This window comes from Euphorbia lathyris, chromosome 8 (genome assembly GCF_963576675.1).
Source record: "Euphorbia lathyris chromosome 8, ddEupLath1.1, whole genome shotgun sequence".
Classification (NCBI taxonomy): Eukaryota; Viridiplantae; Streptophyta; class Magnoliopsida; order Malpighiales; family Euphorbiaceae; genus Euphorbia; species Euphorbia lathyris.
This window is the reverse complement of record NC_088917.1, coordinates 39,901,978-39,920,153: the sequence shown is the minus strand read 5'-3', so window position 1 is coordinate 39,920,153 and position 18,176 is coordinate 39,901,978. Positions and strand designations below refer to the sequence as shown.

The 18,176-nt window shown below is 35.2% G+C and overlaps 2 protein-coding genes across 2 annotated transcripts; one reads left to right on the top strand and one right to left on the bottom strand.

The window, feature by feature from the left end:
• Window positions 1-6,026: 6,026 nt before the first annotated feature.
• On the top strand, window positions 6,027-9,651 carry LOC136204171 (zinc finger CCCH domain-containing protein 34-like). The gene is made up of 3 exons (XM_065995368.1): window positions 6,027-6,145; window positions 6,658-6,768; window positions 7,626-9,651. Exons 1-3 carry the CDS (start codon window positions 6,074-6,076, stop codon window positions 9,048-9,050), a joined length of 1,608 nt encoding a protein of 535 aa, XP_065851440.1. The 5' UTR covers window positions 6,027-6,073; the 3' UTR covers window positions 9,051-9,651.
• Window positions 9,652-12,304: 2,653 nt separating this feature from the next.
• LOC136203632 (succinate dehydrogenase subunit 6, mitochondrial) lies at window positions 12,305-14,141 on the bottom strand. Its single transcript, XM_065994831.1, has 3 exons — window positions 13,882-14,141; window positions 13,413-13,515; window positions 12,305-12,658 (listed from the first exon to the last, which is right to left on the bottom strand). Exons 1-3 carry the CDS (start codon window positions 14,050-14,052, stop codon window positions 12,504-12,506), a joined length of 429 nt encoding a protein of 142 aa, XP_065850903.1. The 5' UTR covers window positions 14,053-14,141; the 3' UTR covers window positions 12,305-12,503.
• Between the last annotated feature and the right edge of the window lie 4,035 nt (window positions 14,142-18,176).

Sequence of the window (18,176 nt, the reverse complement as noted above, 5' to 3'; positions counted from 1 at the left end):
ATATAGACACACACGGGGTACTTACTCCAATGGCCACTGAACTTTATCCACTTTAAGTGGTCACTGAACTTCAATTCTTAACGTTATGAGAACTTTACACTTTTTAACACCAGTGGCCACTATGATTGTTGATCAGAATTTGTGACCTTTGACTTTCTTTTTTTACCGATTATCTCTCTCATTTCCCCCTTCTAAAACCTAGAATACCCATTTTACTTTCCATTCTCTCTCTTTTCTTTCTTCCGCTTGAAACAACAATCCGACAATTTCTTTTTGAGTTCTCGAGAAATTCTCACTATCCTCTGCCGTTCTTCTTTATTTTACTTTTTTAGACTGAATAAACTTACAATTTTTCATTAATTTTCCTCTCTTTATGCGTTGATTCATCAAAAGAACAGAGATTTGAGCTGATCAGAGTAACCTGTTTTTGGCGATGTCAAAGGTGGCGGTTTGTGCGGCAGCGGTGTGCGCGACGACGACATTGGCAGTTAAGCATGGGATGCAGAGTTCAGAGAGATGGGCCAAAGCCATGGCGATACTAAGAGAGTTCGAAATGAAGTGTGGCGCGTCGGTAGGGAAACTCCGACAGGTGGCATATGCTATGACAATGGAGATGCATGTCGGACTTGCATCGAAGGGTGGAAGCAAGCTTAAGATACTCATTAGCTTTGTAGACAATCTCTCTACTGGGTATTTTTTTTAATTGTTTCACAGTGTCGTCTTTGCGTCCGAAGATAGTAGCTTCAACTTTTGCATCAGGTGTTACAATTGGTGCAAAAGGTACATTGATCGAAGGTAAGACAGACGTATAAGAATCAGCGGCAGATCGAGGATAACAAATGTCATCAGAGAGATGAAGGGGGTTACTGTAGGTAAAAGTAAGATTATAGCCACCGCCATACGATGTCAGATCATACTCTTAAAAAATATCAGTCTCGTTGAATTTTGAGACAAAGTAAGAGACTATGAATTCAGCTGGATCATACTGGAAATAGTTGGGAATCAATAGAGTTGTTGGTGATTGAATGTTCAAGCGGAAGAAAGAGAAGAGAGAGAAAGAATGGTAAGATGGGGTATTCTAGGTTTTAGAACGGGGAAAGGAGAGATAACCAGTAAAAAAGGAGAGTCAAAGATCACAAATGTTGGTCAACGGTTGTAGTGGCCATCGGTGTTAAAAAGTGTAAAGTTCAATGATCATAACATTAAAAATTAAAGTTCAATGACCACAATATTAAAATGGGTTAAGTTCAATGACCATAGGTGTAAATTACCCGTTGAATCTCTAAAATTTTAGACTATCTCCTTTTATCGCTATCTCAAATTAGAAAAAGAGATAAGGTTTAATTTATTTCTAACATTTTTAGAAAATACACATGTATTAATAAAGTGAAAAATAGTAAAATTTTGAATTCAACATTTTCAATCAAGAATGATGTTAGGCCCAAACATTAAACGGGACAGTAATTTAGGCCTAAAAATGATGATGATATAACGTAAGTTAATATTTTTGGATCCGGAGTTAAGTATATAGATTCGACTTTTGGGCTCTTTTCATCGTTCACCGCATATTTGGATCAGTCCAAAGCAGATGTGATTATTCTTAATGAAGATGTCTAGTCTTGGTCTAATTATCAACGCCTTTGTCATTTCCCAACAATTAAGAGCAACTATAGTGAGTGTTACAATAGTGTCACTTGTAACACCCAACCGTAAGTGTTTTTCTTATTATAGATTTAAGTGAGTTACAATATTTAGCAACAAAGACTAGAAAAAGAATACTGCCAAAATCTCCAGCAATTGCACTACACGGAAGGCGTTTGTGCCCTACAAATGGCGTGCGCATTACACACAATCTATGTGGCGCGTCAACGCCTTCCCCTGTTGGAAAGTTACAAACTGTGGCTTTGTTTGCCACTAACTTATTGTATAGAGGAATATGTTTTGGAATATAGTGTATTGACTTTTTATGTTTTATTTATTTTAATGAAAAAAATTTCTATTTTATTTTGAATCTGAAAAGAGATATTTTTTTATTTCAAACAGTAAAGTTTTTTAAACAATTTAATTTTGTAATATTATTAAAATGGTAACAAACGATAAGTTTTAATTTTTGTTTAAATTACTCTTTCAAACTGTCATGTTTTTAAAATTTTCTATAAAATCATTATAATTTTATAATCTTCGTTACAATCATCTCTCTAATTATTCTTCAAATTTTTTCTTTTGTTTCCATGGATAAAAATCAAGACCATTTTACCAAAATATTCTCAGGTTCCAAATACTCAGTATCCCGAAACGAAAATTTTTGAATTACCGATACAAAATTTCCAATTTCGCACTCCAACTATGCCAATTCCCCAAAGATCTCCGATGAGCCCAACTCAATGACCTCAATATGATCCATATATGCAACAATATATACCAAACCACCAAATTTTATTCAACCCTGAATATTAGTACCCTTTATGAATATACACGAAAATAATCAACCGATGTCGTAGTATTACGCTCGTGGCCTTTATTCCAATTCTACCCCAATTGTTCTGGAATCTCCACACACGCGGGATCAGTTGATGAGTGCATCGAAGTTTCAGAAACTTAGACAGAACCTATTGGAGGGTCAACACTGAGGTTTAAATGGAGCAATACACTTGAAAAACATTTATGCCATGGTCAAAGCAATTTGTTCATCCTTCAACAATATTTCATGTCAAAGGGCAGCAATCTCATCATCTCGGCAGGCCAAGAGTTCACATGCCTTTTTTCAGATCAATCTCAGCCTGAAGTCTGATTGAAATTATTCGGTGCCTGGACTCCAACTACTCATTTCAATGAAGGGCATCCTTGAGGCATTCATTAACTTCAACATGTGAAAACATCGCTTGAATTCAAAAGAAGAGACAATCACAACTCATGGAAAGGGAAAAACAGCTAAACATAAAAACAAAGCGAAAAGAAGGCAACAAACTTGAGCCTCACGAATGTTGTTTAGCTCAATCATCTCTTGATCACTGGCCTGAGCAAATAAATTTGTATCCGAAGGAATCCTTGTCAATTGACTAAGGGATTCAGCAATCCTTAGATACTCCAGGCAACGCCCCGAAGGGTATCTAGCCAGCCAAAGCTACAAAAAGACAAGTATTCAAAAGAAAAGCCCGAAACAAACAAACAGTAAATAGAGACACAAGTTTTATTTGTAGAAAAAACTTATATTGTACGTGTTAAACCGAACGTATTAACCAAGGCTGCTTCAGCAGGGATCCAAAGAGGCCATTCAGGAATCAGCCTTCAAGCTTCTCCACCACTAGAAGAAGCAGCAGTAGAAGTTACCCCGGGTGCAAAAGGAGCAATGCGTAAGGCATTAGAAAGTTAACATTAGCCCAATCCGTAAGTCTTGTGGGATGAGGTTGAATCTGTTATGCACTGTTTCTTTGGCTGATCTTTTGCTTATAAGATTTGGGGTAGTTCTTTGTTACAAGGGATTAACGGGTTGAACTCTTCTTATTTCTTTGACTGGATGTGCACAATATACATTAATTTCTTCTCTGGTCGGTGTTGTTTTTGGGCTGTTATTATTTGAGGTATTTGGCATGCTAAGAATAGTTTGATGTGGAAGAATGTTAGAATTCCTTCTTCTGTTTCTATCCGTATGGTTTGTTCTTTGTTTAAGGAGTGACAAGAGTCTCAAAATGGTAATCAGGTTGGTTTTGTTTCGTTTAGGCCTCGTAATCGCATTGATGATCTTCTGGTTCGTTGTTCTCATCCACAGGATTTGTTTTTGAAGCTTAATATTGATGCATCCTTAATGCTGGGTCGAATAATTTTGGTGTTGGAGTTGTTCTTCGTAACAACGATGAGGCTTTCTGTGGTGGTTTCTATCATCTGCTACATGTGTCTTTTTTACCTAGAGGGATTCGTAAGGCCCTTAGTTGGTTAAAGAGCAATGTGTATGATAATGTTGTGGTTGAATCGGATGTAGGTGTGGTCATTGAGCATCTTCACTAAAATTCTTTTTGATCAACCTATGGACTTGTGTTAAATGATTGTAAAAGTTTTTGTTCATCTTTTAATGACGTTAGAGTTAATTTTGTCAATCGTTAAACGAACAAAGCTCATAACTTAACCTCATTTAAAAAAAATTGTTTAGAAAGGTGTTTAACATTTTAGGAATAATTTCTTTTTTTTAATCAAAAAAACAATGCATTAATGAGCTAGATCATGACAAAATTGTAACAATGAAACAGAAACAGAACTTGGTAATAAATTAAAAAAAGAAGGGCAAGTGGATAAACGAGAAGACTATGCTAACACATGTGTCATCCCATTCGCTTGCCGGCGTATCCATTTGACTGAGTAAGAGTCGTTTGATGTTAGAATCGATCGTATTTGAATAATTCTATCCCAAAATTCAGATTCATCAACAGAAGTAGAATTTATTGCATCAATCACTTGTTTAGCATCAGATTCGAAAACCACATTCCTTATTCCATCAGCTTGTAGCCATTGCATAGCTTGTAATAGAGCGTCGGCCTCACATTCTCGTGTTGTCGGACAACATAACAGACCCGCACATCTTCCCATTACAAACTGCCCATGTGGATCTCGTACTGATGCTTCCATCCCTGCACGACCATCAGCGTTAAAACATGCAGCATCAACACAACACGAGAGAAATCCTTCTGATGGCGGGTGCCAAGCTGTGCAACCAGCAGATGAAATATTTCTTGCTACTATATTCCCGATCTGTTGTTCTCCCGTACCAGTTCGATTTCTCAAGGCATTTGCTTCTGACCAATCATTAAGTACTGTGGAAGCTTGAGCCACTACTTGATCTGTTGTACGAATCTCATACTGCCAAAGACGGGTATTTCTAGCCTGCCATAAACTCTAGAGGTGCATCAAAAATGTTTTCACAATTTGTTCCGGTGCTGCTCTAATCATATTATGAAACTATGCTGTCAAGTTCTCAGCCACCGCCGCCTCCGCATTAATTTGATCCAGAAGTCCCGCCTTCTGCCACACTCTTATTGCTCTTGTACATTCAATAAAAAGCTGACATCCATCCTCTCAAGGTTCGTTACATATCACACAAGTACTACATACCTGTAACCCGCGTATTTGGAGATTCACCCATGTTGGGAGACAATTGCGTGCTAGTTGCCAGCCAAAATGCCGGACCTTGTGGGGAATTTCAGCATACCACAATTTTTTCCAAGCTCCTTGAACATGAAATCTCTCTCCTGCTTCCAGCGTTGTAGCCAGTCGGTAAGCACTTTTCACTGTGCAACGTCCTGAAGAATGGGATTTCCATATTAACCGATCCTCACTACTCAAAGTACCAACAGACAGTTTATGAATTTCTGTAATATCTCTATGCTCGAAAATTTCCTCCAACAGCTCTTCATCCCAATCCCTGGAATTATGGATAAACAAATCATTGACTTTCAAATACTCCAACCCTTCCACCATAGGGGTTCGTATATAGTCATCCTCCTCATCACGCAACCATCTCTCAGTCCATACATTTATTGATTGACCGTTTCCAATTTTCCATCTGATTCATTCTTTAATAATTAGTTGGGAACTCCAGATACGTCACCATATAAAGCTTTGTGAATGCCCCAATGAGGTCCCCATAAAATCCCCTCTTGGATAATATTTAGCTTTGAAAACTCTACTAACAAGCGAAGATGGATTGGTAAATAACCGAAATCCTTGTTTTCCCAACATAGCAAAATTAAAGACTGTGAAATTTCAAAAACTCAATCCTCCCAATAATTTTGGAGTACATAATTTGTCTCATGCCATCCAATTCAGTCCTCTCTAAAAAAAACATTTCGGAATAATAATCTAGGAAACGTAATTTCCAAAAAAATAAAAGATAAAAATAAATAAAGTAAAAGAAAGGAAGAAGCACTTGTAGCCCAAAGTTGAGGCCCGTTTCCAGTTGAAATCGCTTTCTCTGCCTCTCTGTTGCGATCCCTCCAACATTCCTACTCTCATGAACTCCCCCTGATCTTTCTCTCTTCTATTCTTAGTGCTCGTTACTCCTCTTCAATGCGAAACAACATCAATGGAGGATGAATTGCAGAAGCAAAACACTGATTGCGTCTATTTCCTGGCCTCTCCTCTCACTTGCAAGAAGGTTCTTTCTACTCTGTTGCCTTTTTTCTTTGCTTCTTATAAGATTTTCTTTTTCCTTCTTGTCGTCTTTCATTGTTCCTCTTTTTCTCTTCTCAAACATCTTTTCCCTTTAAATGACTTCCGGCTCTCTACAAAGTATGTTTTTCAATCGGGTGATTATAGTTTGTGCAATGGACGTATATCTATGCTCAATCAATTAGGTTTCTACTTTGATCCGTTCATGACCAATTTTATGATGAATTTCACGTTCTATTTTAATTTTAGTTAAAAGAAACTGATCTGTAGCTCTCTGCATTTTGTTTTCGAATGTTTTTTACGTGAAATTCACTACCTGTATAAAAAAAAAAAATCGAAGATGGATTTTGAGTCGGTATTATAGTTACCGCATACCGTTCTTGATGCTTTGGCTTTCTACTTATTTCATCCGTTTGTGGAGATTCGTGCCTTCATTTTTAATTTCTTTGGTCCTGTATAATCCTGTAGGTTTTAACTCTTTTTCTCTTCTTTCCTCAGGGAGTTGAGTGTGAGTATCGGCACAATGAGATTGCGAGGCTTAATCCTAGAGATTGCTGGTACTGGTTGGCTGGGAACTGTCTTAATCCAACCTGTGCTTTTAGACATCCTGTAAGCTTATTTTTATCATTTTTTCTCTCTGCTTCCCAGATATAAGAATTGCACTTTTAATTGAGAATGGTGCTCTATATGGATTGTACTGTTGTTATTTTCATACCAAATGTTGGCAACTTCACCTTTAAGCCCCATGTCAATGATATACATTTGAGTTTTGCATTATGGATTTCCCATATATTTCATGTGTCTTAGTGTTGCTCATAGTGGGAGCCAGAGGTTGGAGGGCTTATTTCAGTTAATGGAACTCGAATGTTTGAAAATTAAGAGCGTTTTTCTAGTCTTACCTTGTTAGAACTTAGACCAATCTGCTGTCTTATCAAAATCGGGATCTTGTTACAAGTTGCGTACCTTGCTTCCCTCTTTTTCTCTCTATGCTAGGGAGATGCAAGGTTTTAAGAAATTGTGTCACATTGGAGAGTTTGTATAGTGAGTTTGTTATTGCACTGAGGTAGTTGTGTGAAAACTGTGTAGAGCACTAATACTTGACGTTACTTACACTATACACAATGGAGGATTTGATCAGGAATCAGGATTATAATAAATTTTATAGATGTAGGGAGTTTCAGAAAAGGATGACTAGATTCAAAGACAAGGGAGATCAAATATCTTGATGGTTGATTGCTCTGAACATTTACTGATACTTAAAGAGAAATGTAAAGCCCAAGTGAGGCTTGTTCTATGTGTCAAGGCAGAATGACGATGGAGGAAACAAAAAAGAAAAAAGTACCATAAAAATTAGCAAGAACGCCTTTAGTTTTATTATCCCTTGTATTCCCTCCTTTTTTTTTTTTTTTTTGTTGTTCTCTATTTATCTGAAAATGTGATTTTAAATGATTTTGCTATTGCAACAGCCATTAGAAATGCATACCAAAGCGTCATCAGAAGCATCAGTATCTTCTGAGTTCTCAAACAAGATCAATGTCCCCTGTTACTTTTACTTTAGCAGCTTTTGCAATAAAGGGGAGAAATGTTCTTTCATGCATAGTGCTGATCCCAAGACTCCTGCTGGGAAATCTGGTAACACAACCTCAGAAGCCAGGGAAGGTGTTCCATTGGATTATAGGACATGTATAAGGAATGACTGTGTTCCTTCACCAAAAGATGTTAATAATAATTCGTCTAAAATGGTTCCGAAGGCAGTATTGGATTTGAAATTCCAGCCTAAAGAGGACATTCAGCTTGCCAACACTAAAAGTGTCATATTGCAAAGTCCACTGATTCCTGTGTCTCAGAGTGAAGAAGCTGTTTCACTCAAACGTGATTTATTGCTTTTTGCTGATAACTTTGTCCAAAACAGTTCTCACATATGCACTGATCAGAGTTCAGAGGAGCAAATGGATGATCATGTTGAACCTGACGACAGGAAGGAATCATCCCCTGGTTTTGATGTACTTGTTGATGACAAGTTGGAGAATCTGGGTTATGAGGATGATCAAGAGTATTTACTGGCTATCAACAGGGAACGCAGGGAAATGAGTAACCGTTTTTTGAGGTATAATATTGAAGATATAGTTGAGTATGACCCTGCATACTCTGATGCAGAAGTTATGCGTGATGATGAGATACTTGATTCTTTTGAGCATGTGGATGATGTACGTATCATTGATATTGGAAATGGCTCTGGCCACTCTGGTGCTCGAACCTGGGGTTCTCTGTTGTCCCATAAGAGAAAGTTATTGCCGATGGAACTGGCAATCAATGACCAGAGGGCTGTAGATCTTAGAGACCACTTGAGGAGACGCAGGTTAATTGATGAACTTCCAGTATCTCCATCATCAAAAAGGCATGATTGTTCTCATCTGCTTTGCTCTAACCAAGGAAGGACTCGAAGACCTGGCATTAGTCAACGGCTGCAAGAAAGGTTGGCATTGGAGGTGAGGAAAAATGCATCATGTGGAGATGATGCAACTTTGTTTGATGGTCCTAAGCGGCATCACATAGTTAGGCCCTCGAGCTCATATAGGTCCAGGTGTCAACTCAAGGAAAAAAGGCTAGCTAAAGAGCAGTTCTTTCCTTCTGAAGTACCCAGGAAAGTACTTGAGAAGGAAAGGAGATGCACTCGGACAGCAACTGAATTTACAGGACCCAAGACACTTGCTCAGATTAGGGAAAAGAAGAAAAAGACTGGAGCAAATGGAGATTTCACTGGGAAAACTGGTAATTCAAGTGGAACAGTGATAGCTGACTTTGAGGGCCCCAAGCCTTTGAGTGAAATCCTCAAGGACAAGAAGAGGTCGGGTTTTGGTCAAGAATGCTGTGGTAGTAGAGATTACTAAAAGGGGATGGTTTAAGTGAAAAGGAATCATGGATATCTAGCCATTATATTCATAATTTCACAGAAGATTATGAACTCAAAAAAGTCGACTTGGGCATTGTGTTCCGAGTTACTAGATAACTTGTTTGTTCCTGAATAGATTTGCATTGTATCTGCTACTTGTCATTGGTCAAGAAAAATGTTCATTTCTGCAAGTTGTTGACGATATGGAGACATTTAGAGAAACTTGAAATCCTCATTAGGGCAAACATGAGCATGGCTGGTTCTGCTTGCATATTGCAGACTTGGATTCTTAAACTGGGCTGCCTGCTTAATACTTGGATTCATGGGTTGGTACGCATTTAAAAAATTTCATCAAAAATTGCAATTGAGTTATTGAACTCATTGCATGATTATGATTTGAGCTATTGTATCGTTGATATGTAGTTATGCCTGTGTAATCTGTCAGGTAGATTATCTGATTCCAGCCGAGAGCTTCTTGCAGCTGTTGAGATTTTGAAATTAGACAAACGTTGTTTCAGATAATCAATGTCTTACTATTAATTGGTGCACAAAATCGCCAAAGTTTGATTAGTGGTCAGGTCACCAATTACTGAGAATGAGAGATTTCTAGGGATTATAAAATTTTCATTAATATTTTTTTGTGACCAAGTATTCAAAAATCATCAACTAAAAAAATGGATAGAATCCGATGTCTCTAACCCATTAAAATCACGTGACCATTTTGTTTCTATAGTCGAGACTATAATCACCATAAATTTGGAGACACTTCTTTCCGGTAGCACAGACCTATCTTGGAGCATCAGGAGAAACATACCTCTTAATTTCTTTTTGGTAAATGTTCAAAACAAACGTTGTGCTTTTCTGTTTTAGCATTTCAATGACTAAAATTTTGTGGCAAAATGATACTATCGCTTTTAATGTTACCAAAAAAACGAATTTTTAACAATATTGTTAAATTCAAAGTTATTTTCATCTAATCACTTTTTCTGTCTAGGTATTTGGTATCACTTTAGGTTGTTATTTTCATCCAGAAATTCTTTTAATTGATAGCAGAAAAATAATTTCATTTTGGCTTGTAATAAATCATGTAATACACTAGGAATACATGACATATTATATAGATTAAGAGACTGCATTGATATATTTTACTTAAGAGTAGTATTATATATATAAATATAAATATATATATATATATATATATATATATATATATATATATATATATAATCACTCCTTAAATCAAGAAAATATAGTAGTCTTACTAGCCATCTATAGTTATTTTGTAGCAGCCTATAGTGCTATACATCTATTACACCGACTTATTCTGTAACATACCTCTTCAAGCAGAAACATGGATATTAATCATGCTATACATATAATATAGTTTTGAAGACTATACATTCAAGATGCTTTAGAATATAAAATATAATCCGGGACTCGCAACCTAGAAGAATAAACCGGATAGGAGAGACGACAATGGAATATCAAGCTTTGTCGAAAACTGAGACGAAAAACTTAGTTGAAGCAACACGCAAAGGGCTGCTAGCAACGTCAATGCACAGAAGGAGATTCACTGGAAAACTAACTGGGCAAACATGTCGGAAATAGAGAGACGACAGCGACGGAAGAAGAACTAAGATTTCAAACCCTAGATCCAAACAATCTATTTACAATGGAAGACAATGAAGTTGAAAGAAACGACCCAAAAAACACAAATCCAAAAATTCTGCATACAAGAGCAGCACGGAAGCCAAACTAGGTTCTGGTATCATGTAACCAATTATGTAATAGACTAAGAATATATGAGATACTATGTAGATTAAGAGACTCTACAAGATATTGCATGAAAAAATTGAACTTTTCCTTCTTTCCTAATGGAACCATTCTTTTCAATTTGTACTTTCTTGGTGTTGAAAATTTGGCAATTTACATATCTTCCTAAATTGGACATAGCTACTCCATCAAATCCCTTTTTTTCAATTTCTTTCTTTTTCAAACCATCAACTTTGTCTTGTTTGTCAAACTTTGTTATTATGCTTTATTCTTGTCTTTGGGGATGTATTAAATTAAGATTCTGATTTTGATGGAGTTTTATAATTTTATAGATTTCATAAATTTGTGAATAATTTTCATAGATTTATTTTCAAATGACTTTAGTTTATTTTTATAGACATTGATAAATTTTTATAGACAGTGATCGACTTTAAAAAAAAGATAAATTGACATTGTTTTTTTAGAAGTGATTGTATGATATGTCAAATTGGCCTTGATATGTAATAATTGGCAAAATTAACAGTTGTTTTTTTTTACAAAGGCAAAAAAAATAGAAAAAACAAAAATCAAACTAGTTAATAGTTAATTCTAACCACACGATTTGTTCCAACCCCTAGCTTGGATGTCTCCAAAAAGTATAAACCCCACAACAACCTGCAAGTCAAGTTCAATTTGCACATCCCAGCTCTCCATGCGAGATCCATACCATAATAAAGCCCCAGAGCTCAGCCAAAGTAATCGTGCAAACCCCGATATTAACCACAAATCCACCTAGCCAAAGCCTTGTGTTATCCCGCAATAAACCTCCCGTTGAGGCCCAACCTGGGTTTCCCTTACGAGCTCCATCCGTGTTTAACTCGACCCATCTGTCATTAGGAGGCTGCCATTAACAGTTGATCTTTGATTAGAAGTGGTTTTTGGTATTGTTGGTCTTCATAATTTTTTGGTTTGACTTAATATACGAACCCTAAATATGAAATGCATTTGTTTAAGTTGAAAATTTCTTGTTTTAATTTTTATTTTTTGGAATTCTCAAATTGATATATTCTCAAATCAAATAGATACATGAACCATACCGACATAATAATATTAACTCATGTCAAATAGGCAAAATGGAAGAGATAACAAGTCAAAACTCAATCGGGAGTGAATGCCACCGATATAGGATTTTGAGAGAAATCCTATGAAATCATCCTTAGAGGGACAATGGGGGCATAAGAAAAGGCAAGAGAGCAACAAAATAGAATGAATGATCATATCAACAATACTAGTAATACTTAGAGAGTTAAAACAACAAAACCACATTAGAAATTCAACAAACTTATATTTTTTAACAAAGTAAACATCCATTCCCTCCTATTAATTTAAAGAATATTGGATTGATGGAAAAAGAATGAAAGAATTAAAGAAGAAACTTGAATATCCAAGTTCAATTTATAAAACTACATGAAAGGAAGTAGCCAATATTGAACACACTGCTTCAAAGGTGCAAAAACTTCATTTTGAAAAACATCTCATCAAAGTAATGGTTATGATTATCACTATCACATCTCAAAGTAAGGAAATTAAATAATCAAATACCATTTGAGCATTCTTAACTAAGGAAGAATTATTTATTACTAATATTATTAGCAATGAAAGGAGAAAAGGGCTCTTATTCATAATACTGCTTTTAGATTTAAGACCTTCCTTCACATTTCTTCTCCCACCACTCCATAAACTTAACTTGTGCACCCGTCCTGTCCAACCTATAGAGTTGCAGCCAGTGATTTGCAACTTCATGTCCAAAGGTCCAACCAAAAGCACCTCCAGCAACAAAGGATAGCGCCGTACCTGCCAATTAACATTGCTTAATCATACTTAATTATATTATTGCATGAGATTGCTGTCAAAGATGAGATATTGTATTTGCTATTTGTTAAACAAAGTAGAATAAGAACCCCAAAACCAAAAGAAAAGAAAACAATGTTAAACTTGCACAATTTAGAATCATTTGTAAGGCTTATTTGGGACATGCTTGAGCCTGTATCTGTACCATTCCTCTCAGTTAGAGTTCTAAATTATATGTTCACCCAACTAAACTTCGGCTCCAAAGTTTATGAGTTTGTCTGACTAGAATATTCTCTAACCTACCCATGTACTGCTCTAGTTTTAGAATTAATCAATAACATTTGAAGAAACTCCCAACATAAATGCTCCTTTGGATTTTGCTATGTAAATAAACCCTGCATTATGCCTGTGGACATTTGAATAAATTTATGTTCCAATCCAACCATACCAGTAAAACTTTATCAGATAACATAAATTTCTTCAAACTTAATAGTGTTCTTTTGCTTCCTCATTATTTTAGTGTATATAATATACTCTTGGCCTTTCTAAGTCACAATCAACCCAACCATAGAGCAGTAAGATTGAGTTGAACTATATCAGCATTTTCAAACCAAGTTCAATTCCCAAAAGGAATACCATACCATACGATTCAATCAGAGTAAAAAAAGCTCTGAATTCACTTTCATTTTAAAGAGATAAAAAATATAATCTCAAATTAGAATTCCGCTATAACAAACTAAGAGGTGACAGTAAGTACCATGTAAACTCCTCGAATATTTCCAGGCAACGCCTGCGGTAGATACTGCACCAATTAAACTTCCTGTAAGACCAAAGTTTGCTGCTTCCCTTACAGTTTTAAGCTGCAACAGAAAGAGGAAAACATTCAAAAGTGTCAATCTATTGTTTCACAGCATAAAGTCGCACTTGAATGCATAATCTAAAAAATGATAACTATTATCTGGCAAGCTAAAGGATCCATGAAATCATATGGCAAAAACTGATAAAAAAAAAAAAAACTGAGAGCCCTAAACAGAATCACGATAAATCAAATAGAGAAATTAACGAGCGAAGGATGTTAGGGATTTAGTAATAAAAATCCGCAGAAATCACAACGATAATCAAATAGAGAAATTAACGAGCGAAGGGTGTTAGGGATTTAATAAAAATCAGCAGAAATCCCAATAATGAAATAATAGAGAAAAATAGAAAAGGGGATAGAAGAATACAGATGCGCCATGGACGGGATCTGAAGCGATGAAGTCATCAATATCAGAGGAAGACCAAGAAGGAAGGGGGTTACCACGCTTGATGAATCTAGAATAATTATCAAGGAAGAAAAATCTTTCCCCCCAAAATTCCTTGTATTCTTCCAATTGCTTCTTAAAGGACGACTCCATCTTTTCTTCCTCTCCCACAAAATAATTCTAGTAGGATGAACTCTCTCTCCCCTCTCTCTTTCTACTTGGAAGGGTTGTGCTTTTCTTTTATTTTATTTTATTTGTTTTAATGTGGAAATTATAATATCACTACTCTCACGAATTTTCCCAAGAAATGTTATGTTAATTAATTTAATTCAATTCGGTACGGAAAAGACAATTTCAATCGACTTTAATTCGAATTAACGCTAATGATCAAATTTAGGGTTATTTGATAAAATTTAAAAAGGAAAATTACAAAATTTTGTAAGGGTCTGCTTGGAAGAAAGTTTCTTAAGGTTCATTAAAGGGAGGGGAAGGGAAGGGAGGGGAGATTAGAGAACCTCTAGATCCCACTAATTTGGTGGGACTGAAATTGGAGGTTTTTGAACCTCCATTTAACCCTCATTTAAACTTAAACTTCTTCCCAAGCAAGGTTAGAAAAATAACCTTCATTTAAACTTCTTTCCAAGCAAGGTTACACAAATAATCTCCCTTTAATTAACCTCCACTAACCTCAATCCAAGCAGACCCTAAAATGGAAGACGTATTTATATATTTAAAAATATCTAGATTGATTTTGTATGATTCCCTCTTCCGCTTTCTCTTCTTTGGCACACGGTTTCTCTTTTCCAGGAGATTTCCAGACCTTTGATCTTCCTCTCTTCCTTTATATTGTAAAATTTGCACCATTTCTCTTCATCACCATGTCTTTCTCTTTTTCCTATCTTCATCTCTTGATTCTCCATCTTCCTATTGCTAGAAAACTAAGTCATGGTTCTTCATCTTCTTGTTTCTGTTTGTCTCTTGATTTCTTTCTTTTTGTACGAATCAAAGAAATCATTATTCTACGTTATTTTCATCGTTTTTCTGCGTTTATCATATGGTTATTGACGATTTTAATGGTGAAAGGCGGGAAAAATATAAATATCTATTGTTTTCTCTTCGTTTTTTTTTTCTTCAGAAAATCACTTCGCGTAATCTGGTTTCGTGAAGGTCTGCGATAAGAAAGAGTCTGAAATGTGATGATTTTACTTCGCGAAAACGGATTACGCGAAGTCTGTGAAGAGAAAATTTCATGATTTTTCCCTTCGCAGACTTCGCGTAATCCGTTTTCGCGAAGTAAAATCGTCACATTACTTCTCGCAGACTTCGCGAAATCCTCTTTTCGAGAAGAAAAATCATCTTCCTTGCACATTTCTATTCGCAAAGTTCGCGAAATCCTCTTTTTGCGAATCCAAATCGTCCTTTTTCTTCCTAACACGATTAAATTTTTCTGAAGGTGGTTGAATACATAACATCCCTTTCAGGAAGGCGGTGTACTAGGGTGTAGAGGAGATGACTTTCCTTCTGATACAGGGAGAAATTCTCATCAAGATTGGTCACATTTACTTTGAAATGATTTGTTAGGGGTTTATTGTGGCAATCTTGTTGTAAATTTTGATAATGTTATGATTTTAATGTTGTTATTGTGGCAATTTTGTTGTAAATTTTGATAATGTTATGATTTTAATGTTAGAATCTCTTGTTGTTATGCCTTTTTTTTGTTATATACCACTTTGCAGATTTCGCAATATGCGAAGTCTACGAAGATAAAAATGCTTAAAAACACATCTTTTATCTTCGCAGACTTCGCATATTGCGAAATCTGTGAAGTCAGAGGGGAGGGAGAAAGACGAAAGCCTAAAAAAATTCTAAGTGTTATATATATATTAAGGGTATTTTGAGAAAGTCACACAAAATCAATCTAGATATGTAGTAGGTTGAGTAAATGGGTCTCCCATTTGATCCAATTTTGTAATTTTCCCAATCTAAAATTTAGTGTTAAAAACATAGTATATAAAATTTATAATATTATAAATGTTGAAAGTATTAAATGATATAAATATTTAATAAATAATTCAACTAAGTATTAAATTTAAAAATATCAGTAGCTAATTATTTTTAATTTAAAATCTTAAAATATTTTGATTTGTTAGGAATATTCGGATTATGAGTTGAATATTTATCCATTTGTAACCGAAACTGGTCAAACTCATTTAAAGTGATGGAGGATTAGAGCATCTCTAATAGAGGTTGCTTCAAAATTATCAAAACCTAACATATCATATTAAAACATAATATTTTATTAATTTGATAATCTACATCACTCTTGGCAATTTTTATTTAAAAATGCTCCAATAATAAGCAACTTTAAAAGTCACAATGACCCCATAAATCATTATTTTATATATAATTTATTTTAATTATAAATACTTGCAACAATAGTGAAATGAGAAAGAGAATCATTAAAATTGTGCACTTATTCAAGTAAATCACTTTTTTTATATATTAAAAAAAGGTTGGCAACCTTGTTTGGCACCCACTATCACTCCAATAGTAGGCACCTTTTAAAAGTTGTTAAACCCACTATTAGAGATGCTCTTAGAGTTGGTGTTTTATAGCCTAACCGGAAGTTATAAATAGATAGGTTCCCAATCAACCTCCTACCAAAAAAAAAAATTTACTTGTCCCCAAGTAAACTAAAAACTAAACCCACAATCACTGGCCAAGCTAGAAAAACCTCCTCGTTTGACTGGGTGCCTGACACAATTTCAAGCATCTGTAATTACATGCATTCGGAAGTACAAAATAGAGATACGATTTTCAAAAGCCGCAGTTCAATTATCACAGGTCGTATGCTTAAGAAAATGATACATGTTCAATTAAACGAGGTTAAAAGGATATCTAAGTAAAACACATCACCATTGGTAGTTCACTCAATTCACACAATATTTAGTGGCTTAAGTGTTTACTCTCGGCTTATGTTCTTGTTTAGGATGACGGTGAATTTCCACGTTCATTCGAGTACCTCTACTTTGCTACATGACTCCGACAATATAAAAAATAGCCTCGAAATGGGGTTGTAATGTGGTTAGAAAAGGTTATAGGTACAACAAATGTTAAGAATTTCAGCACTAGAAAAACAAGGTTAAATGGCTTTTAGCAAATATAAAGGGAACAAGCTTTTATTTCCCTTTTTTTCTGAGACGTTTGATTTTAAGAACCGGTGAATGATGTTTCTCCCTTTTGTTCATCTTTTTTTTGTGCGGACTGTTTGATTGGTCCTTTTCAAGCAATTGTGCTCGTTCACCTCTTAGCCTTTCGTCTTGCTCTTATAATGTCATAAACAAAGAAAAAGTGCTAAAATAAAACAAAAACTCTAAAAGAGTTTTGCAAAATTTTGGATTAGGGAACAAACTAAGTGATAGTTTGCAAAAATAAGGGTTAGAGAAGAAAGAAAAACTATAAACTACAAAAATTAAGGCTCAAAAGGGGCTTCCTAAAGTTGATGAAAAAGATAAAAATAAGGTAAAGAAAAGGGTTAATTCTAATGAGGCAAATTTCATCGTTTATTATCTCAAATCAGTGCGTGCAGACTTAACTCAGTATTTGGTGTAAAATCTGTAATCCTTCACAAGTCAAAGCATACACACAAAAAATATCAAGAAAAAGAGTTTTTTTTATGTTCGCTCTTGGGCTCAAATTCAGCTCACAATATGTGCCAAGTTAATGTTTGGATTTATGAATGAATTAATCCAAAAAGGCAAAGTGTAAGACTTGGAATAATAAAAGCAATCAATTGAACAAAACAAAACTTGAATTAATATTAAAGATGGAAATATTATCACGAAAATACAATTAGCCTAGGATTCATGAAATGTATCAAAGGCAAATAGAATATAAAAGAAAAAGAAATCCCTTTCAGGGAACCTGTCGACCAATGTAGACGTCTTCCTAGGACTTAAAGGATGGAGCCTTGAATAATCCTTGGAAAGCACAGAGGTTGAAGGTTCTTCAATGGCTGACGGAAGGAATGAGAGGATTCTTCAAGGATGGAGGCTAGGGTTTTTACAAAGTTAAAAGATAATAAAAATAGAGATACAAAGTTCTTTTTATAGCACACAGATAAACTCCAAACAATGTTAGTCCAAATGCTAAATTGACACACCAGTCGTTAGATTTGAGTAAAAACTCCGTTTAGTGCGAACTTTGGTGGATCAATTAGCCGAAATAATAAATGATAGTTCACGTGTGTGCTATTTTGGCAATATTTTGCCCGTAAA